Source organism: Aedes albopictus, chromosome 3 (genome assembly GCF_035046485.1).
Source record: "Aedes albopictus strain Foshan chromosome 3, AalbF5, whole genome shotgun sequence".
Lineage (NCBI taxonomy): Eukaryota > Metazoa > Arthropoda > Insecta > Diptera > Culicidae > Aedes > Aedes albopictus.
Window position 1 is genome coordinate 292,936,747 of NC_085138.1, and position 23,518 is coordinate 292,960,264.

General features: G+C 41.4%; 1 protein-coding gene across 5 annotated transcripts in view; it reads left to right on the plus strand.

Moving 5' to 3' along the window:
- Positions 1 to 23,518, plus strand: part of LOC109415945 (uncharacterized) — a 39,863-nt gene extending 16,345 nt beyond the window's left edge. The window contains exons 2-10 of one of the 5 annotated variants that reach the window (XM_029856834.2): positions 10,187 to 10,368; positions 10,466 to 10,836; positions 19,852 to 20,257; positions 20,397 to 20,573; positions 20,923 to 21,099; positions 21,263 to 21,433; positions 21,495 to 21,989; positions 22,045 to 22,178; positions 22,240 to 23,518. In XM_029856834.2, the coding sequence (XP_029712694.2) occupies positions 10,293 to 10,368; positions 10,466 to 10,836; positions 19,852 to 20,257; positions 20,397 to 20,573; positions 20,923 to 21,099; positions 21,263 to 21,433; positions 21,495 to 21,989; positions 22,045 to 22,178; positions 22,240 to 23,274 (3,042 nt within the window). In that variant the 5' untranslated portion in view covers positions 10,187 to 10,292 and the 3' untranslated portion in view covers positions 23,275 to 23,518. The remainder of the gene's footprint in view (positions 1 to 10,186; positions 10,369 to 10,465; positions 10,837 to 19,851; positions 20,258 to 20,396; positions 20,574 to 20,922; positions 21,100 to 21,262; positions 21,434 to 21,494; positions 21,990 to 22,044; positions 22,179 to 22,239) is intronic. The other 4 variants (XM_019689904.3, XM_029856837.2, XM_029856836.2 and 1 more) reach the window with 4 other exon arrangements.

Here is a 23,518-nt window from a genome sequence, read left to right on the forward strand (position 1 = left end):
TTTTGCCCGCATTCAAAAGAAGAAATGCTGTTATAAAACATATCAAAAAGTTAGAGGGGTGTTATTTTTGTAACTCAAGGGAAAAATACTTCAAAAGTGCGTATTTTTTTCTAGAAAATCATCAATATCTTTTGAACGGAATGACGTAGCAATATTCTCAGCGAACCAAAATACGCGTTTTGGGAAGCTCTAAAAGTGGTTCTTAGGCGACTTTGACGAGAAATTTGAAACAAAAAAGAAGAAATATACCTCTAGATCGGTCAATTTTAAAGCTACATAAAAAGTGTCCTCAGCAAAGTTGCTCAAAATTGATAGATCTACAACTATCCCGAAGAATATATATAGTTATTTTTGCAAATAAAAAAGTTTGGTTCCCAATTTATTTGAAAATATGGACCACCCTAATTTTCATGTATATTGAAAAGAGGGGCTTATGTTTAGGAACAACTTTGTAGAAGACCATATTAATCTAGAAAAACATTTGAAGGCGCTGAATGCATCTTTCCTTGTAAATCTGGTTCGTGGACCATTGTGCAGTGATCCAGACCAGCACCGGACATGCGACACATCAAACTGCGGTGATTTTTGTAAACTTTAGCATGGTTGACGAATTTTGTGCGGAAATCAACATTACAGACCAGAAATTCCATGATATCGGCCCAAAATTGAAAGTGGCAGCATAATATTCAAGATGAAGGTTCAAAATTTAAAATGGCGGCTGTTTAATATAGATTTAGGCTCTAAAGCCATGCAATATGGGTGTATTTGGAATGAGGAAGAAACCTGGACTCCAAAAATGGCGACCAGAATATCCAATATGGCGGTCTAAAATCCGAGATAGCGACTCCAAATTCAAAATGGTGGCTCCAAATCCAAGATGGCGGCTGTTCAAAGGCGTTTAGGCTCTAAACCATGCAATATGTATGTTTTTGGCATAGAGAAGATGTCTGAACTCCAAAACTGACCACCAGAATATCCAAGATAGCGGCTCCAAATTCAAGTTTTCGTCTATTTAATGGAGTGTAATATGTTTATATTTGGTATGGAGAATATGGCGGGAGTTAAAAAATGGCGACCAGAATATCAAAGATGGTGACTCCAAATTCAAGATCGCGACTGGTAAACGGAGGTTTAGACCCTAAAATCATGCAAATTCGATGTATAGAAGATATGTGGAAGATGTCCTGCCCGGAGTCTAAAAATAACGACCAGAATATCCAAGATGGCGAACTTAAATCCAAAATGGCTGCTCAAAATTCAAGATAGCGGCTTTTTCTTAAGATTTTGAGGCTCAAACATCAAAATCCAGATGATCGATATGATTTTTGGTGCCATGAAATGGATTCTTGTTAAACGTATGAAAGTGCGATATTCATCAACATGTCACTTGAGTTTTGTTGAAATGGGTTTTTGAAGGCATGAAAAAGGCACCATCACCGCTAGGTGGATTAATTAGGGTTTTTTTTTTCTAGCGGCGGTGGCGCGGTGTTTTCGTCAACACTCTCATCCCCTAGTCTTCATTTGCTACAGTGCCTATTATAGGGTACTGCATTGTTATGATTTTATATGGGATTTTGAAGTTTCTTGGCCTTGTTGTTTACAAAATTTCTGTAAGAGTGAAAGAGAACGAGAGAATTTCATGCAGTGCCCTATAGGGTGCTAAACCATTTGAGCAGGGGGGCCAGTGTACCAATTTGTTTGAAATTTTGTACGTGACTAGATATTGTATACATCTCACTACGTACAAAAAAATTCAGTTGGCTTCTTTAGCGGTATTCCAACTCCATATTCTGAATCTGCATGTCAATCTGAGCCAAAATCCAAATTTTCATGAATTTTGGTGCACGGGAATCTATTTAAAAATCAATTTGAAGTTTGTATGGGAGCAATTTGTCGAATCACCCCTTGTCGCATTTTGTACTGGGCGGAGCTGTCAAGCAGTTCCTCAGCTGTCAAAAGATTATTTCAAAAAATCTCTTTGAAATTGATTTTTGATATAAAAATAAAGTTTAAAAAATCTGAAAAAAAATCATAGTGGATCAGAAAAAGGTGCTCTTTCGTATAAAATCAAAAAGTATATGTTTCAAAATTTAAAAATCCAATTGGCTTCTTTAACGGTGTTGAGGTAATTCGATATTCTTAATCTGCATGTTAAACTGAGTCGAAATCCAAATTTTTATGAATTTTGGTGTCCGGGAATCTATTTAAAAATCAATTTGAAGTTTGTATGGGAGCGATTTATCGAATCACCCCTCGTCGCAGTTTATACTGGGCGGAGCTGTCAAACAGTTGCCAAGCTGTCAAAAGGTGATTTCAAAAAATCTCTTTGAAATTGATTTTAAGTACCTAAATAAAGTTCTAAAAATCTGAAAAAAATCATGGTGGCTCACGTGGCGTATGAAAATGAAAAATCGATACATTTTTCGAAATTTAAAAACCCAATTGAGGCAAAATTGACTGAGCTAGAGCGCAAAGTCCTCATAATAGGCCCCCCTGCCTAAATGGTCCCAGATCCTTTTTTTTTGCTTTTTTCAGTGACAGTTATTGACAATTTCAACAATTACACCAATAACGTCATAAGATTGCTTCAATGACTTAATAAGATCACACCAATGCGTTGCATCACTGCGATGATGCTATAAGATGCTCGAACTACGAATGAGGCTCCATCTTTAAACCAACCGGTACCTCTACCAGATGTGTAGTGCAAAGAAATCAATTGCTCATTAAGTTAAATTGACAAAAATCGCTACGTTTAACTCGATATTAAGTTAAACATAGCGAATTTTCTCAATATCCAATATTCAATAGCTCAGACAACGACAGTTCCATGTCACCCCAAACGAAAAACGAATAGCCAGAATTATCTCCTGAAGAAGACTCTAATGCGAGTCTAAAAAGAAATCTAAAACTTTCGTTTCAATTCGTTAAGACTGCAGTGCTATAATTAAAAGTTGCATAAGATGCAACAAAATATGCTAATCCACTAAGCACATTGCCATTACCGCCAGATCCTACGTCTCTCCTGGAATCACCAAGAAGGCATTGCTTCGGAGAGGGGCTAGTGCATATCGCACCCTCAAGGTTAAAGCCAACCATGCAGCAACGAACAACGAAGATACGCTCTTTGGGGAGTACACCAACGTAGCGTTCTGGCGCTTTGCCAGCTTCTCGGGTGACCTTACCACTCCCGTTGACCTGTGAACGTCGACCACCACGCCTGCTTACAACTGCTTTGCAAGCACCAAGAAATGCTCCGCGATATGACCTCCTGAAAGCTAAGGCCCTATCAGCTAGCACACAGAATGATCTTGCATCTACCCCGGCCCTCACAGGGGACCCGTTTGCATCCGCGGGCTCGGATTCATCCCAGAAGACTGACGCCATGACAGCAACTATGTCGGCCACTCATTCACTATAGGAGTCGAGTTTATCGCAGGACACCAGTATGACCTGCGTGTTTAGCCGAACCCACGGACCTCCTCTTGTATAGCGTCTGAACTAGCCATTCTGCGAGTTCTCGCGCCACCAGCTCCAGCTCCAAGACGATGTGAACAGCTGCGGTCGAGCGGACTTCAGTCAATTCCACTTCTTCGATCGATTTACCGTAGACTTCCAGTGTAACGTCGTCAGTTAAGCCGACAATTGCCACTCCCATCAGAAACTTTATCTTCAACACCTCGTCGTATATGTATGACATTCCATTACACTGGACCCAGGATACAACCTTGCGGGACTCGTGAGGTTATGCGAAAGCATTTCCGACCTTCCTTTGCGTCGTCAACTAGTACTCGATTCTGGAAGTAATTTCCGAAGATCTTGTACAATTATCCGGGTATCCCCAGGCACTGGAGCGTATCGGCAATAGCCGCCCAACTAGTACTATTGAACGCGTTCCTTACATCCAGAGTCACTACTGCACAGTAGCGAATCTCCCTCCTCTTACACTGGATCGCTATCTCGGCGGTTTTTGTAACCGACAGGATAGCGTCTACGGTCGACCTCCTCTTCCGGAAGCCGTACTGGCTACTTGAGAGCCCATTTAAACCCTCGGTGTGCCTCAACAGCCTGTTGAGGATGATCTTCTCGAGCACCTTCACCGCTCTGTCGATAAAGCATTGGTCTATAGCCGACGGGTCTCTGGGTGATTTCCTCGCCTTTGACAATAGTACCAGGCTCTGTCGCTTCCAAACCTCTGGGAAAACTCCCTCGTGCAAGGATTTCTGCATAGCAGACCAGAACATCCCTGGAGCTTCTACAATAGCTACATGAAGGCCAGGTTCGGAACTCCGTTCGGACCTGGAGCCTTACCTACGCTAAGGAACTTTGCTATCCCCGCAAGTTCCACATCAGTGACCCTCTCCCCATCGCCAGCCCAGTTCCCGGCTGTCCTACAAATGGAAGCCAAAGACTAGAATCATGACGCGGAAAAAGCCCCCCGATGATTCCCTCCAACATCTCTAGAGATTGCTCTGTAGGAGCCATTACATTCGCACTGGCACTCTGGCAAAGACTCTCGAAGCAGACTTTTTTGCTTGCCCTTATCTCAGTTCTCAGTGCGTCTTTTGCAGCGGCGAACACAACCTTGCCTAGGCATGGTCGTATCGCACACACGCGAGAGCATCGCTACCAGCTCGTCGTCGTCTAAACCAAGTAGGTTTCGGTCACGGCGGAGCGCTTCCCAAAATACTCCTTCGTCGAATTATGATGTCTTCCATCTTCGAGTGCTTAACCTTGGCCTAGTAGCGCCTCCTCTACCCGCTGCCTGTTGTTGTTGTAGTCGATACTGTAGCAAAGCGTCAGGTGATCACTGTGAGTGTAGCTACCGTCTACAAAAAGTAACGTCTATAATCGACTCAGCACCGTTCCGACTAAAGGTACTCTTGGTACCGACATTAGCCAGGTCGACATCTAGTATGGCCAGTGTCTCTAGCAGGATCTGACCCCGCTGGTTCGTGAAACGGCTTCCCCATTCTACGGCCCAGGCATCGAAGTCATCTGCAATTACCACCGGCCTTCGCTCTGTCAGCACGGTCGTCATACAGTCCAGCATCTACGTGAACTACTCGATCGGCCACCGCGGAGGCGCATAACAATTACTGTAGTTGTAACAGAAGAAGATCCCGTATACTTGGGCGATCACGAAGCCTCCATAAAAGGTAATAGGGGGCTGTTCATAAACCACGTAGACCAAATTTTGGTCATCTCAGAAGCCGCCTGACAAAGCAGTTGCTGCGTCACAGAGGTTCAGGCTCAGCTGCGTTACCTGCACTGTGATTTGTTCACCGCGGCGTTCTTGAAGGCCGGGCACCCTGGACCACCCTGTTATTCACGGATTTCCCGGTATAAATCTGACAAATGGGTGGGCTTATGCAGCCTTTTGCCTTATGGCTTTCAGTGCTGCATCTCCTACACAGTTTGTTCCTGACAGGGTCTTTGCATTCTCATGACTTGTGTTCTTGTTCCAGACACCTTACACAAACCTCCGGTGGCTCGTGTAATGTTAGGTGACATATGCACCAGCCTACCTTAATCGTCCGCCACAGGTAGCTGAACCAAAGCTACCTGTTTCCTTGAGGCCCTTTCCGTAGCGTAACGCCTGCGGTGGTCACCTGCACGTCGCACTGCTGCCGTGACGAGCTCCACCACTTCGGTGACCTCGTCTAGGGTTTTCACATTCAGAGTCGCCTCTTGTGTAACAGCCCTCACCTCTAACCCTTCGCCAAGGACCTCTTTCGCCAAACTTTTGTAGGAGGCGCCCTTGCGTTCCTTATCGCGCTTCAGCTCCAGGATCATCTCGCCCGTAGGAGTACGTTTGATACTGTGCAAGTAAGGCCCTATCAGCCAGCATACAGCAGGACGTGCCGACATGGGGCTTCCACCTGCCTCGACCTTGCCGGCGAGGACCTCTTCCCAACCGCGGGCTCGGAGCCAACAAAGTAGACCGACGCCACGACAGCAACGCTACCAGGAAGCTTTTTAAGGGCGGTTCTGTCAAGTTTTGTTGGCGTTTTAATGGAATTACGGGGAATTCAGGACATTTCAAATGTATTGAGGGAATTTCAGGATCGTTTCAAGAGGCGATTCAGAGAATAGCCTTTATAGGGCATTACAAAGGGTTTGAGGGGCGTTTCAAGGCATTTCAGAGTCGATTTAGAGAATTTCAGGGGGTTCCAGGAACATTTTAATGGTCTTCCTAGAGATTTGAGGGACGTTTGGTAGCATTACAGGGGCGTTTCAATGGGATTTCAGGTACGTGTCAGAAGGTTTCTGGAGGCGTCCAAAATGGTTTCAGAGGCATTTCAAACACCTTTAAGTCAACGAGCATTTCAGGGGCGACATATTTGATGGGAGCTCTGAAAATCCTCTGAAACTTCCTGAAATGCCTCCAACATCACCCTTAAAGCCTCTCAGACCCATGTAACGCACATGAGACCCTCCGAAATCCCCGAAAACGACTCCGTAATGTCTTTGAAATCCCGCAAAAAATGGTCCGAAACTTCCTGAAATGCCTCCAAAATCACCCTAAAACCCCCTCGGACTCCATGTAACGCACCTCAGACCCTCCGAAACCCTCATAAAAGCCTCCGCAACGCCTTTGAAATCAGCCTAACATGCTATGAGATTTCTTGAAATGCCCCCAAAACCCGCTTAAGACCCACTCGTACTTGCACGTATAACTAGACGTATAATGAAGTTTATGTTTATGTTATACGTACTTTTATGCGGTAAAGTTACATTGCATAAGATGCAGTAAAAGTGCATTATGCGTACAAAAGTGGAGGCGCTATACGTGCATTGACGGATAAATAATAACGCTATATGACTTGAAGCGATATCTTATGCGATGCGTACACTATTGCAACGTAGTATAGCATCGTATGCGACTTTATAATATTCGAAAAAAAAAATCTTGTCACCGCATTATCGAACTAATAACCTTTGAATTATCGAAGCACACTTCACACTTAAGAGGAAACAAACCATCATCCTATACCAGAAAATCAAAAGCAGTTTTTTCGCTGAAATCACAATTAATTTCAATGAAAATTTATCACTATACTCTACTCAGCATCAGGATAACAGTGAAATAATTTTCATTGACGGATTTTGGATTTCTAGGAAGAAAACTGCTTTTGAATAATTGATGATTGCTGATGACTGAATGATGGTTATTTGAGCCTTAACACTAAACACTACTTATGATACAAACTGGCTAATTGTCATGACCTTCACGGAGATAAATTTTGTTCGTTTGAAACAAAAATATTCATGTTTATTCGGTAAACTGATAAAAGGTTTAAATCTAAAATTTTAATTTTTAAAACTAACTCAATTACACATTTATTTCGACAACACCCATTGAGCCCTCCGTTCCGCCGTCGAGAACATAAACAAAACTCACAAGTTGCAGCAGCAGCATCAAACAAGATTTCCTCCTGCAAAAAAGGCAAGTTTCACCGAAAGTCTCCTCGAAATCCCATTGTTTTCGGGAGCATATGTTATCTAATAGATGTATACAAGAAAGTACAACATGGGAGATGGGGTTTCCAGCGAAGTTTAATGGGAAAACAAATATTTCCGTAGGGCCGACCCGCCACAAAAAAAAAAAAAAAAAAAACAAAAATATTTTCATTTATTTCTAACATTATATGTCAGAAGATGCATTTTTGTTTCAAACATGGATTGCATTTGCTTCAAATGTGACGTTCTATTTGCTCCAAACAGTTTTATTTTTGTTGCCTGAAGAAATTGACAATTTATTTGAATTTACCTCAAATATTTTTGATTTTAACATAGTTTTTTCTGCGTGTTCTAACTCACCTCAGTGTTTGTTGGAATGCACCTGGTTTCTCTGCATTGTACGGGTTCGGCAGGCTATCTGGAGCTCAAAATGATGAAGCGTGATTTTCTGCACAGTTATCACTATCCCTCTCTTGCTAGCACAACCCATTGCTGATTATCGGTTCAACGAAACTAAAATGATGACTTTTGAACTTGTTTTGTCACCATAATGATGACTGCTCACTTTCTTGTAGTGTTTTGGTACTCCAAGAGCATTGTTATCACGTATAACATCGCAATATGCCAACGTGAACTGTTCTAGCTTATGCGAGTTAGTATGCACATTTTAACGAGCTTATTTTTACTTTTATGCGATTCAGTTTATTTATTATATTTATTCAAACAGATGTATAACAACATTTGTTATCTTCTTCTTATTTATGGCTCTACGTCCCCACTGGGACTTGGTCTACCTCGCTTCACCCTTAACTTGATCACTTCCACAGTTATTAATTAAAGGGCTTTCTTTTCCTGCCATTGCATGAATTTGTATATTCTGAGGCAAGCACAATGATACACTATGCCCAGGGAGTCGAGAAAATTTCTCCGACTGGAACGGGAATCAAACCCGCCGTCTCCGGATCTGCAAATCATAGTCTTAACCACTAGGCTAACTGGAGACCCATAACATTTGTTATATTATGCATTATAATATAACAAATGCCTCTAACATAATTTCGTAACACGTTTATTCTTCTTCTTCTTCTTTCTGGCTCTACGTCCCCACTGGGACTTGGCCTGCCTCGCTTCAACTTAGTGTTCTTTGAGCATTTCCACAGTTATTAATTGAAGGGCTTCCTTTGCCTGCCATTGCATGAATTTGTATATAGTGAGGCAAGTACAATGATACTTTATGCCCAGGGAGTCGAGAAAATTTTCCCGACCGGAACGGGAATCGAACCCGCCGTCTCCGGATTGGCGATCCATAGCCTTAACCACTAGGCTAACTGGAGACCTCACGTTTATTACAATTTTTGTTATATTTTTTGTAACAAAATTATTTCAAAATTTTCAAAATTTGTAAGATTTTTTGTGTTGTCGCGAAAAAGAGTATTAATTTTTGTTATTTTGATCACTCGATCCAAGAGATTTATAACAAAACTTGTAGCAAATTTGTTTTGAAATATATAACAGAACTTGGTATAATTTTGTTATGATTTTGCAAGTTAAGTCTAACAAAATTTGATAGAATCTTGTTATAATTATATCTCAACTTGCTATATTTTTGTTTTGATTGGAACGATTTATGTTAGAACTTTTATTATTTTACCTAAGGGGCTGTTCATAAACCACGTAGACCAAAATTTGGTCATCTCAGACCCCCCCCCCCCTCCTCCCCCTCGTAGACTTTTGTCCATACAAAAAATTTTCAAGTTTGATCTGACCATCTGACTCATTTTTAAATCCCACGAGTAGCACGGGAAAGAAAGTCTGCCACGCCAGAGCCCTGCATTAACGCGGTAAGAGACAACATACTGTGGGGGTTCCCAGGTACCCCAAAGTGTTTTGTTAACGATCGAGCAGCTTTTACACCCCCTCGATCGCTGATTCCTTGGCACGGGTCGCTTGACACCTTGAATTGGGTTAAGTAGTCCTATATCCCGGCAACTACACCGCTGACCCGCTCTAGCCTGTGGTGACTGAGGCCTTATCAATGGGCATACCCCCATGTTCCCATCGATCCGGGACGGACCGGCCTTTTCAGGCCGAACTTTCTCATCTTTCCGGGACACCTGATTGGGGTCCGACTTACCGGTATAACTGCTCAATAGCCGGTTGAAGTGCCAGTCTTCAGTAGGGTTGGTGATTTATATAGAACGTTCTCAGTTTAAACTGTTGAAGTAGTTTTAAAACATTAAGTTGGAAAGTCGATTAGACTGAATTCTGTTTTTACGAGATGAGTGCGTGCCAGTAAAAAATTCGCTTAAAAATGTTCGCGTAATTTCGAGAAATCGAACATTGGCAAATACCGCGTAACTTCGAGAAAACCTTGGTAAAAAATCGTGTAAAAAGTCGTTAGTGTATTATCCTCAGCTAGTATGGCACGCGAAGAAGAAAAAGGGATGTGAGCATAAATGAAGGTGTGTGAAAGCTCAAATGAATTTAAAGAACTTAGAAATTCAATGATCATTCGATGAATTTGAAGACAAACTACCGTATCAATTTAATTGATTTGAAACGCTCTGCACTTGGCTCAACATTCCTCCGTAACAATCTGCGCTCAATTTCCGAATAAATAAATCCATGACACCGTCCATCACAAATCTGCAGCTGGCAAATGCACTCTATCATGTTCTACCTTTACTTACGCCTTTCCCTTCTACCCATCCATTCATTATAGACACAGATTTGGGCGCAAGTCGAACGGGAAAACGGAGCTCTACCATAGCGGAGGGCAACTCGGCTGCGGAGGCGGAGTTTGAAGCAGGCCCCGGCGTCTCCGGAAGATGGAGGACAGCAAGCCACTGTTCGAGAGCAAGCACTGCCTCTCGCTAAAATGTGTTCTATTTCTATTCTATGGAGGTGGGTGTTTGGGTGTGCAGATCGGCCAGCCGAAAGTTGCAATTTCAAAAATAAATCATAAAATTTGTCACTCATCGCGCGCCCTGTCTGATTGCAGGTTTGGGATGCATCTATCCCTTCCTCCAGTCCAATATGGCCCACAAGGGCTTTGACTTCAACGAGATCTACTCGATATCGGTCATCATTCCGATTGCGGCCCTGTTCGGTCCGTTGGTGTTCGCCGTGCTGGTGGACAAATGGGCCACGTCCAGCGCGTTTGCCTATGGCAAGCGGGTTCGCATCCTGACGGCGGTAAGTCTGATCGCATCGATCGTACTCTACGTGCTGCTGATGTTCGGTGTCAGCCGGAATCCTCCTCCGGGCGTGTGCTCGCCCCGGGTGAACTTCATGTGCAACAAGAAGGGAGCTTACCTGATGCAGGAGAAATGCACGGCTGAAGGTGTGTGCCACGATTGGGACTACAATAAGGTGAGTAGAACTACTTATATAAATTAAGATTAAAATTTGGATCTTTTTATCAAGCATACGACAAAATAAATACAAAATAAAACGACAATAACTATTGGTTCCATCAGCATTCAACTTGAGAACCATATCAATTGGTGTAGCTATCTTTAAATCTGTACCAATGCCAATGTAGCAACAATCAAACTCTCTCCAGCCGACTTTTACGATTCCACTAAAAAATTCAAGAGAAATCTTTGAAAGAATTCAAGGTGGAATCCCCGAAATTATTCCAGGAAAATTCACTGAAGGAATTCCAGGAGGAACCCTCGAGGGATTTCTAGGCGGTATCTTCGAAGGATTTTCAAGAGGAATTCCCGAAGATATTCCAGAAGTAATCCGTGAAAAACTCTCAGGGGGAATCTTTACAGAAAGGGCAAAGGATTTCCAGGTGGAATCTCCGAAGGAATTTTTGGAGGAATTCCAGAAGGAAATCCTGGAAGATGCCCTGAAAGAAATCCTGTAGGAATTCTTTTAAAAACTTAATAAGTTTGTACTTTAATTCCAGGAGCAATCCAGAGCTTCATAAAAAACCTTAAAGGAACGAACCTAAAGTAACTAATCTACAGAAAGAAACCTAAAGGAGTCCCCTAAGGAACTCATGGAGAAAACTACAGCAAGAAACCTAAAGGAATCCCCTAAGGATCTTCTGGATTAATCCCTTAATGAACTTCTATAGGAATCCCTGAAGAAACTCTTGGAGGAATCCCTGAATTGGGTTGTTTAATGAATTAAATATTGCCTTTTTCTTTAGCCTAATCGAAAGAGCTCATTTTTCTGAGTATAACGTGATTTTATTGCGTTCCGATTTATTTGTTTTGATGGAAGGCCGTTCGCAATGCTGTTTTATTTTGTATGGCGAGTTTTTAAATTTTTAAAACTCGCCATACAAAATAAAACAGCATTGCGAACGGCCTAAATAAACAAAACAGTTTTAATTTTCGTGGCTTGAATGACAGTTCAATCGATAAAGTGACAGTTCGCCCCGAACAAAAAAATTACCCCATAAAAACTTTAAATGATTTTTAAAAATAGTTCCCGGGCACCTGAAATGATGAAATTTTGGATTTCGATTAATTTTTGAACCCAATTATCCTAGTGGTAGCTGTGGGAATTTAGCTGATGGTTCTCTATGAGAATCGCTCAGCGCAGCGACCTGTTACACTGTGCGTCCGACGTGGTCGGACGCTGACCAAAGAAAGAGGAAGAGTCGCGGTTTGCTATGATCTCGTCAGCAGCTGTCACTCGATAGCGTAGGCGTTACACCGGGTGGGCAATGTGCGTGCGTTATCAATTGTCTGTTGACATATTGAGGGATAAGACTCTTAACACACTGAGAGATGCTCATTGTCAGATACATACCACACATTCCTCTTCTTCCCTCAACAAAAAAGAAAAAAAAAATCTCTTACCTAGGGATTTAATAAATCATGCGCTAGATTTGAATAGCTCCTAGGTTTGCTGAAATTCCTATGTAGATTCGACCTATTGGAATCGAACGCCAGAAATGTAGGGCCTAACTGCCTTTTTCACTGGAAATTTGCATTGCGTCGCTGAATTTCATGATGTTTAATTCAAGCGAAGACTTACCCGATACAACACATTACTAAATCATTACTAAACTTTAAGTATTCAAACATATGACTAAGTTACGAGCTCATAATATAGTATGGACTCAATTACTCGCATCTTACTAACAGAGCGATGGAAAATGGTGTCACCGCCGTTCCGTTCAGTCCAAATTTGGTTTCAAAAAACGACTTATTGGCTCATTTTCTTTCGTACACAAGTACTTTAGGAATTTAATTCCCAAAAAATAAAAATAAACTTTTAGTTCGAACATGGTCAGAGTGTACTCTCGCACGGTTTAGGGAATCGAGCACGATCCATGGTCTACAATTTAAAGAATATATCTACCAATCAATTATGTTTGTCCTTTTGCCTCTTTAATTCACAAACCAACAATTTCTTATTTGATTATAACGATCTTCGTTGTTTCTTCAAGAATTATCATATTAAAATACGACGTTTTTCGAAACGTGTCCCTCATTCTCTATTTTGATTTATCAAATCGACAGCTTTCCAGGCACGTCCCCCTCTCCTCTCCCTTTCCTCGAACCTTTTTTTTGGATTTCGTGGCGCGTTCCTTTTTCCCCTTTTTTTGCGGCACCTCCGAGGCTCGTCTTTGTTTTCAATTATCTTATTTTCATTCCTCCATTCCATTCGTATTTTTTTCTTTTCTAGACGGCCTTCGAGGCGCATCCTTTTTTTCATTTCTCGGCGGCCTTCGAGGCGCATCACTCTTTTCCTTTCGTCGACGGCCTTCGAGGCTCGTTTTTCTTTTCAATTCTCGACGGCCTTCCAGGCGCGTCCCTTTTTGCATTCCTCGACGGCCTTCGAGGCGCGTCACTCATTTCCCTTCCTAGACGGCCTTCGAGGCGCGTCCCTTTTTTTCGGCGGCCTTCGAGGCGCGTCTTTCTTTTTCTTTCCTCTACGGCCTTCGAGGCGCGTCTCGTCCATATCTAAACGGCCTTCGAGGCGCGTCCCTTTTTTTGCATTTCTCGACGGCCTTCCAGGCGCGTCCCTCTTTCGCATTTCTCGACGGCCTTCGAGGCACGTATTTTCCATTTCTTGACGGCCTTCGAGGCTCGTCTTTCGATTCCGAAAATCAAACACCACAAATCCGACGGTCTTCAAAACACGTCTTCTGCCATACAAAGAAAATCAGACGGTCCTCGGAACGCGTCTTTTATATTTTTCTATCCAAAACCTCCATTCGGCAAATGACACGTCACTCCTTCGCACATCACTGAACAAAAAAAGAAAACTCATACCTGCCGCTTCATCACAACACTGCACTTTCCAAATATATTCACTTTTGGTTAAACTTCCCTGGCTGAGCGATTCTCACCTTTATTTGAGATTTATTGCAAAAAAAAAAAAAACGCAATAAAGTCTGGCAGGATAGGGTAATTGATCCGATCATGGAGGAGTTAAGCGCTGGGTTCATGTTTAAACCACAATTGTATCGCCCCAAGCAAACTTTTTACATGGACTGAATTGAAAATAATAAAATCCATCCTTAATCTACGGGAAAATAACGAAATATTGCCACTTTGATGTTGTTATGAGCATTTTATTCGTTTTTATCTGAAAGATCATTGTGTTCCTAATGTTGCGGTATGTGTTCCTAATATTGCGGTATTTTGTTCCTATTGTTGCGGTATCCCATTGAAATCATATGGGATACCGCAACATTAGGAACACTACCGCAACAATAGGAACACAGCAGCAAACACATTTATGAAAATATTTTTTTAAAATAGGTTTTTGGGCAAATCTTAAGCAAACAAATGGTGCAATCTCATAATTTAAGCACCATACATCTATTAAAAATACCTTTTGGTAACATTTCAGTCGAAAAAGTGCTCAATTGCCATTACCGCAACAATAGGTACTACCGCAACGATGGGAACAATTACCCTAGCTATTGTGGGAATTCAGCTGATGGTTCTCTATGAGAATCGCTCAGCGCAGCGACCTGTTACACTGTGCGTCCGACGTGGTCGGACGCTGACCAAAGAAAGAGGAAGAGTCGCGGCTTGCTATGATCTCGTCAGCAGCTGTCACTCGATAGCGTAGGCGTTACCCCGGGTGGGCAATGTGCGTGCGTTATCAATTGTCTGTTGACATATTGAGGGATAAGACTCTTAACACACTGAGAGATGCTCATTGTCAGATACATACCACACAGTATCTCTGGATCCTCCTGAAAGAATCTCGTAAGGATCTCCTGGGGAGATCTCTTGAATGAAATGCAGGCGAATCCCTGAAGGAATTCCGGAGGAATCTCTGAAAAAAAAAACATCTGCACAAATCCTTGAAACTCGCGAAGGAATCTTTAATGTAACTCCTCGGCGTATGCCTATAGGAACTCCAGCAGGAATTACTGAAGGAACTTCCGTAGGAATCCATGGAGAAACTACTAGATTAATTTGTAAAGGAACTTCTGTAGGAATTCCTAAAGGATATTCTGGCGGAATTCCTGGTGGATCTCCAGGAGGCATATCTAAATCCTCCTGAAAAAAAATCACTGAAGGAAATCCTCGAAGGAACTCCTTTTGCAACAACTGAACTGATACTGAGGGAACTTCTTAGAACTTCTATAGAATCCCTTATGAAGCACTTGGAAAGGAACATCCGTGAATCCACCTGGAAATATTGGTCCCTAAAGGAGCTCCTGGAGAGATAATTGAAGAAACTTCTGAATCAATCTCTGAAAGAACTACTATACTGCAAACATCATCGAAGGAACTCCAGGATTAATCCCTGGAAGAACTTTTGTAGGAATACCTGAAGGAACTCCTGCTGATATCTCTAGAACACTGGTGCTCAGCACTTTGCGCATTTCATCAATAAAATTGCTTAGAACTTATCGAAAACCACTTTAATTACAAGCAAATTTGTATTCACTGAAGCTCAGTATCGAGGCTAATAGTAAAAGATTACTAAACTGAAATTTGTTTTGTAACTTTTCGTAATTGGAAGAATTTCGGTAAAAATGAGTGCCACCCGCGGGCCGCACCAGATTTTTCAATCAAATGAGCAAATCTCGAATATTTGTAAATATGACTAAGGTTTCTCTCCAGAACTAGTTAGCTACAACACCAAGCTTTTGATTAGGCATAAATTTATAACAATCTCTTCAGTTTTAAATGATTTCTAATCAAATGTTGTGCAAAAATGTGCAAAACGCTAAGCACCGCTGTCTAAAAGAATTCCTGAAAGAATCTCTCTTTAAATTTTCCATGTGGCATCCCGAAAAATCTAAGAGGAATCCCCGAAGGAATTTCAGAAGGGATCCCAGAAGAGATTATATAACATTTCCCCAATTTACATTATCTCTGAAGGAATCTCTGAAGGAATTCTTGAAGGAACATCTGTCAGAATTCCTAAGAGGTCTTCTGAAACAAAAATCCAATATGAAGCTTCTAGAGGCATCCCTGAATCCTTCTGGATGAATCACTGAAGCAACTTCTGAAAAGATTTCCAGAGGAACTTCTGGAGAAATCCTTGATTGGAGTTTAAGGAATCTTTTAAGGCATTTTAACCTTCCAGGACGCGCGCCATCAAGCAACCGAAACTGCACCGCGCTCGCTCTGTATACGAAAAGCGAGGTTTTTTGGTAGTGTTGTACTTTTTACAACAGCGCGCGCGCTGAAGGGTTAAGAGGAATCTTGTAGGAATCTCCGAAGAAACTCTTGGGCTAATCTCTGAGGAAACTACTGCAGTAATCCCTACAGAATTGTCTGGAAAATCCTTTATGCATCCTTGGTGGAATCCTTCTGGAAGAATCTTTGATGAAACTTATGGAGAGATGTGAATAATGAATCAAATCTAATGGCAAATGAAATAAAAAAATAGTTCCAAGAGTTTAGTATTTGAATGGACACTCTGAACTAATTATCGTTTTTGGAAAATCTAATGGTGATCCGCTAGATCACTAGCGTCTAGAACTGCAAAACTAACCAAATACGAATCATCGATTTTCTCTTTCGTTAATGATTATATTTTATGATCATTAACAAATTATGACAAAATGGATTATAAGAAATCAATTATTACAGTCATGGTGTAGTGATTGTGAGATTTTTTTTATCTCAACTACTTAATTTTTTCGTGTACTTGTTACCTGGTTCAGCGTCGACGTGAGACAAAAAGTCTCATATATTGGAAGAGCATACCGCAGCGAGGGCAGTCATGCTGCAGTACGGCACTCGGCAGAACATGGAACGATATGAAATAACGCGGAAACAGCATGAACAAATGGAACTGTTGTGAAATTCACAAGAAACACGGAAGTTCTACCACAAGCTCAACGCATCCCGCAAAGGCAACGAAAATATGCAGGAATAAAGGCGGGAGCATCTTGACGGACGCACGTTAGATGATCGAAAGATGAAAGCAGCACTACCACGAACATCTAAATGGTGCGGGAACGACAGACATGGAGGATTAAGGCAGCGGGAGAAATGACTACGTCAGTACAGCAGGGAGCGACAACGCACAATGGGAAAAAATAGGTATAAAAGGGGAATAAATTCAATATCTCTACTCGGAGTGGATGAATTCGAATGATTTTTTGACACAAACTGTAAAAATCTCTACAGTTTCAGATAAGGAGGGTGTCATTCGCCGCACGATGCTAGAAATCTGTTTATCGGGCCCGTTTTACCCCATGTTCTCTCTTTTTCACCATTTTGGCAAAATCCTGGAGTGCAAAATAAATGATTTATTTGACTTGTGTTTGTGTAAAAACTTCCGTAATATCGAATGGAGCTGGTTTGGCTTAAATAAAATAGAAATATCTTCAAATAACCCCAACATCGCCTATTTCTTTAAATTTCCACATGAATCTCCGCCCGCAGTGGAACGCAAACTATATGAGCAGGACCAATTCTATGTCAATTTGCCGATACTGTGGAAGTTTTTACACAAATACGAGTTAAATAAGGCATTCATTTTGTACGCCAGGCGGAAATAGATGAGGATTTGCTCAAAAAGGTGTAAGAAAGAGAGCGGGGTAAAACGAGCTCAATACACTGATTTACAGCATCGTGCGGCGAATGGCACCTTCCTTATCTAAAACAATAGAGATTTTTATAGTATGTGTCAAAAATTTATTCCAATTCATCCACTCCGAGCTGAGATATTAAATTTATTCGAGTTTTACGCCTAATTTTTCCCCACTGTGGAATGCTTCAAGGAGTTTCCGAATAAATCCCTGTAAGAATTTCTACAAAAAAAAAAAAATCATACACAACTCTTTCTGAAACTTCTGGAGAAATCCCTAATGGAATTTATGGCGAAATTGGAAATTGCTTTTTGTGAAATCTTTGGAAGAATTTGCAAAGTAAACACAGTTCAAATTTTTGGAGGAAGTTTCGAAACATTCTCTGAAAAATTGTTTCTGAAGGCATCGGTTAAAGTTTCATTAAAGGAATCTCTGGAGAAGTTTCTGAATAAATGTCTAAAGAAATTCCTTAAGGAATCTCTGAACGCATTTTTGTAAGAATTTCTTCAGTAAGTTTTGCTCAAATTCATGGATAATTTTATGGGAAAAAAGTGGAGGAATGTCAGAAGTAAATCATGAAAGATGCTTTGAAAGAATTCTTTGTGAAATTTATAGAACAATAGCAATTAACAAATCTCTGAAGAAAATTTCCGATTGAAACTATGTAAGATTTTTTGAAAGAATCCGTGAAGAATTTTTTTGGCCAAATACTCGGACAAGTTTCCGCAAACAAAAATAGATATTTTAGAAGAACTTCTTTAAAAAATATTTTATAGATTAATTAAAGAAACCTTTAAAAGATTCTCCAAACAAATGTCTAGATGAGCTTATGAAAAAATAACTAGAGGAATTTATGAAGTAATTCCTGAGCGAAATTCTCAAACAATCTCTGAAATGAGTTGTGATAAAACCTGATGTAATCGGTTGAGCAATTCTTGCAAAATTTCGTTAAATAATTCTTTGTGACTCTTCTGTAGGAACACATGGAAGATTTTCTGAAGTATTCTGTAACATGATGATTTGATGTGGGAAGTTTTATTCAGAAATCGTCGTAATAAAGTTGAACATTTTGCCTTCACTCAACTTTACTTAACACCTCAGAATTGCTACAAAAGGCGACCGAGCACAAACAAACACTACTTATACAGAAAGATCGTTCAACAAATACAGTACAACCAGTAACTACGCTCTATCAGGTGTTTGTCACGAATCTCTAAATTTCCAAAAGAGCTGCTTGAGGAATTTCAGATGAGATCCCTGGAGGAATTTATGAAGCAATTCATAAAGAAATTCCAGGGTAAATAAATCCTCGAAAACATTTTCAAATGGATTGAAATGAATTTCTGAACTTTTTAAATTTTTTGTGACATTTATGCAAACAACGTATTTATGCAATTGTGTATGTCCATTGCTCGAAATATTGGCTTTTGAATCAACCATACATAGTTTTGAAGACGAAAGATTTCGATGGTAATAAAATAGCGAGATAGTAGTTTATTCGTTATATAGCGAGAATTACTAATATATGCCAAAACTCCGAGCCTTTTATCGAAAACTCAATTTTCATGCAATTTTTCTATGTTTTGGAACATTTTGGTTTGAAATTAAAATAAAAATTAATTAAAAAAATTTACTTCGATTTTATGTAAAATTCGATTTTATAGACCCGGGCTCCCACATTTTAGGGGCCCCCACAAAACCTTTTTTGATTGTTAACATTAACTTTATTTTTCATAATTGCTCAAATACTGTTCGAAAATAAAGAAAAACATTATTGATCATCTCTCCGAGGGGCCTCCACATTCGCTCGGGCCCCGGGCCCCCACAATCCTTAATCCGGGCCTGGCCATAGGTTATCCCGTGGAAGCATGAGGTTGGAACTTGCGAGGACCAGAGATATGTTGGATGTTCTCCTTATTGACTCACCGTTTTGCTCAAGGAGGGGACCGAGTGTTGAGCTGCCGTTCTACGCATAATTGTCACATGTTATATGAGATTCCCGTAACAGTCCATATAAAATTTTTACAAATTTTAAAATTACAAAAACATGACGATTTTGGCGTTACGTAATAAATGAATGCTGTCTTTCAGCATTTTAGCTTTAATGCAAAGTTTTGTTCAGTTTTAATTTTAAGTTCTATTTCTATGGTTCTGGATTTGGCTATATCTGTCATACTCACACTGTCATCGTGTAGTTCTTTACAAATGCTTTCAAATTATTTGTGAGTTGCTAGCATTGAACTTCTGAAAACAGTTATAATCTAAGAGCCGCAAATATCTAAAATAAAGTATGATGTACATATCTATGAGTCTTCGCCCTTATTCGGTTTAGCACTCAAAACTTCTTTTAAATGATTTCATCTTACCGATTGAAGTAACACATTTACCAATGTCTATTGCGGCAGGCTGGATTGCTGAGCTTGGAAAACTGTGCCTACAAGTGCCAGCAGGATGTTCAATTCGACAGCACTTGCTATCAACGCTTGGAGCTGGACAGACGCTTGGCTTCCGTTCAGGATCAGGACAACGATGGTGACGATTCCGGCGATGTGGTGGAAGAATCGGAAACAATTCGTGCGGACGAGGGAAGCGGCGATGGTGGTACACCGAACAGCAATGATCTGGACGGGGATGGTATTCCTAACGATCAGGATCCGGATGACGATAATGACGGAATCCCGGACTCGCAGGATAACGACGACGACAATGATGGAATTCCGGACGCGGAAGATATGGACGATGACAACGATGGAGTTCCGGACAGTAAAGATCCGGACTCGAAGATGCTGGCGAACGATTTGGATGGCGATGGTAGGTCTATTAGTGAGAGTGGATTTTTGTGAATATTGTAGTAGGTGCTTTGTGGACTTTGAATTGGCTATAGTGCATGTTCGGGGTGGCTAATGACACTGTGTAGAACTAGGCAGCAATTGGTTAAGCTTATTTTTAGGAATTCCAAATGATCAGGACGACGACGATGATAATGACGGCATTCCGGATGCTCAAGACGATGACGATGACAACGATGGAATCGTCGATGCTGAGGATGAAGATGATGATAATGATGGCGTTGCGGATAGCGAGGATTCTGATTCAAAATCTCGTGGCAATGATCTTGATGGCGACGGTACGTAAGGTTGATGCTTCTGCGACTTGAGCCCTGTTTCGCCGTGTGTTTGCGCCATGGAATGCCATCTTTAAAAGATCACCTCCATACGATTGCGAGCGATTTGCAACGACACTTGAGACAAACGATCACATATTGCAATGTGAAAATGCTCGGTCTTAGATTGATTGCGATACTACAGACTACCCGTTATCATGCTCATAAATTTTTAGAACTTTAAAACTAACGCATACGTATCCCTAGTGAATGTAAATATCTGTTTATAGATCATTAATTTCTGTTTGAGTCTTTAAACCTCATTTCAGTCTATGTGTTTGTGGTAATGAATATGTTGTAACTAAACCTTCAGGAATCCCCAATGATAAGGATGACGACGATGATAACGATGGTATCCCGGACAGTGAAGATCTAGATGATGATAACGATGGTGTTCCTGATGTCCAAGATACTGACGATGACAATGACGGTATTCCGGACTTCAAAGATAAGGATTCGAAATCGAAGATTAATGATTTGGATGGAGATGGTATGTCAGTGGTATTCGATCCGTACTAACTTCCGTTGAAGCTTGTTACTAACAATCGTTGTTCAAATTTGGAGAATATTCAAATCTTTCCCAAAACGGCTCAATTGGCAAAATGAGAATTGGCAAGTAATGCGCAGTGCACGACCCCTTCCCGCACGTGTAGGTATTCCTAATGAAGAAGACGACGATGATGACGGAGATGGAATTCCAGATGCAGAAGATGACGATGATGATAATGATGGAATCAAGGATGACGAGGATATCGATGATGACAACGATGGTATTCCGGATGATAAGGAAGGTCAGCCCATAAGCAACGATCTTGATGGAGATGGTATGGGAGTTGACAAGGTTGAGGGAAATAGTTTGGTTGCCCAGCATCATCTCGTTTTCAGGTATCCCCAATGACGAGGACGATGATGACGACAATGACGGCATCCCAGATACGGAAGATCAGGATGATGATAATGATGGTATTCCTGATGCTGAAGATGTTGACGATGATAACGATGGCATTCCGGATATTTTGGATGCTAACTCTCGTAATGCTAATGATCTGGACGGTGATGGTATTCCGAATGATCAAGATGATGATGATGACAATGATGGTGTTAAAGATGCGGACGACCATGATGATGATAACGATGGAATTCCGGATGCCGTGGACAATGATGACGATAATGATGGAATTCTGGATAATGATGAAGATTCGTCCAAATATGCCGCACCGCAGATTTGCCATGACCCTGCGGTTGATAGCTCGGACGAAGATGACGATGACGATGATGATGAGCAATGTTATACGTATAGTGGAAAGAAAATCCAAGTTAAGGCATCCGTTGACGAACACAGCGAGCGGGATGATGTTGAGGAGTGCCTGTATCCCTTAGGTAGTTCTTTAATTTAGTTAAAATCGAAACTTTCTTCTAATGAGATTGTTTTTAGATGGATTTAAGTGCCACATTGATAAAGCCTGGGTTAAAGAGCAAGAACAGGGCTGTAAGCCTGTCATTGAATGTGCTCTGGGTGACCCATATTCACACAACACAAGTCTTCTCTACGGAACTGAATGTGACGGCGTATGTTGATCTCTTTTACAGTTTAAAACATTCTCATAATTTTCGACATTTTTATTTCTAGGATGAAGACAATGACGGTGACGATGATCGTGGCGATTCGACGTACTATTACTACTTGTCGGTCCGCTCCCTGCTGGACTTTTTCTTATTGTCAGCTCTCACTTTGTTCAACACCATTATCATCGTTACCACCCGAGACGCATCCACGGGAATCGCCGATTTCGGACGCCAGTTGGTTTGGGGAGCGATTGGTTGGATCATCTTCTTCAACGACGATTATGAGCAACCGTACTTCTGGTTCATCATCCTGAACACGATTGCTGCCGTTATTTTGCTCAGTCCCCTTCAGATGGATCTTTCACCTCCCGAGGAATGGTGGAAGTTCAAGACTGTTCCGCAGAAGTTCTTTTCCGCTCCGGCATTCATCAAGTATGCCAAACAGTGTTGGCTACCTTTCCTTATTACCGTTGGCCTGGGATCGCTGTGGAGCATCATCGACTCGATCGACAAATCGCACATGGTGGACATCCCTAAGGACGCCTCAGCCGAGGAACCCGTCTTCAGAACCGTTTTCAGAACCATTTTGTTGGCCGGTGATCTTCTCGCCATTCCGGCATTGATTTTCTCTCAGCGAATCATCGAAGTCTTCGGCACCTGTAAGATCCTCGTAGCGGCTTTCCTCGCGTTGGTGCTACGTTTCATTTTGCTGGCAATCTTTGACTGGGAATACTGGGATATCATCGAGGATGCCTTACTTCCGGCCACTCTCGGTTTGACCTGGGTAACCCTCGTGCTGCACTTCCGCGATGTACTCCCGCGAAAGGTAACCGCCATCGCCCAGTCTTTGCCGGTGATTGCACACTTTGGATTTGGTCGGTTCTTCGGGGCTTTGATCGGTATTGAATACCATTACGATGATCTGGAAAATGACTATGAGATTTTGGCTGGATGCCTGTTTGCCATTACAATCATTAGCATCGTGCTGTATCGCTATCGGGAGATGGTCCTGAGCTACGTCGGGCAGTACATACCGGCGTTGAAGCCATGCGAAAAGGAGAAGGTTGTAAAGGTTGGAAAAGGAGAAACCGATGTTTGATGTGGCTGACTGTAGGATAACTATCGGATAGATGAAATGTTGTATAGGGGATCTCTGCGAACTTTCGGAAAAGCGGAAAGGGAGAGATGGTAACGAATCGGGAGGTTGGGACGCTAGTTTAAGCAAAGCGGTTGTGTTTGAGATTTAAGTTTTATTTGTAACATTTTGTTAACTTATACACAAGACATGTTTAGATGTGAATAAAGACTTTGTTGATTGGCGTTAATAAAAGAGTAGAACTCTA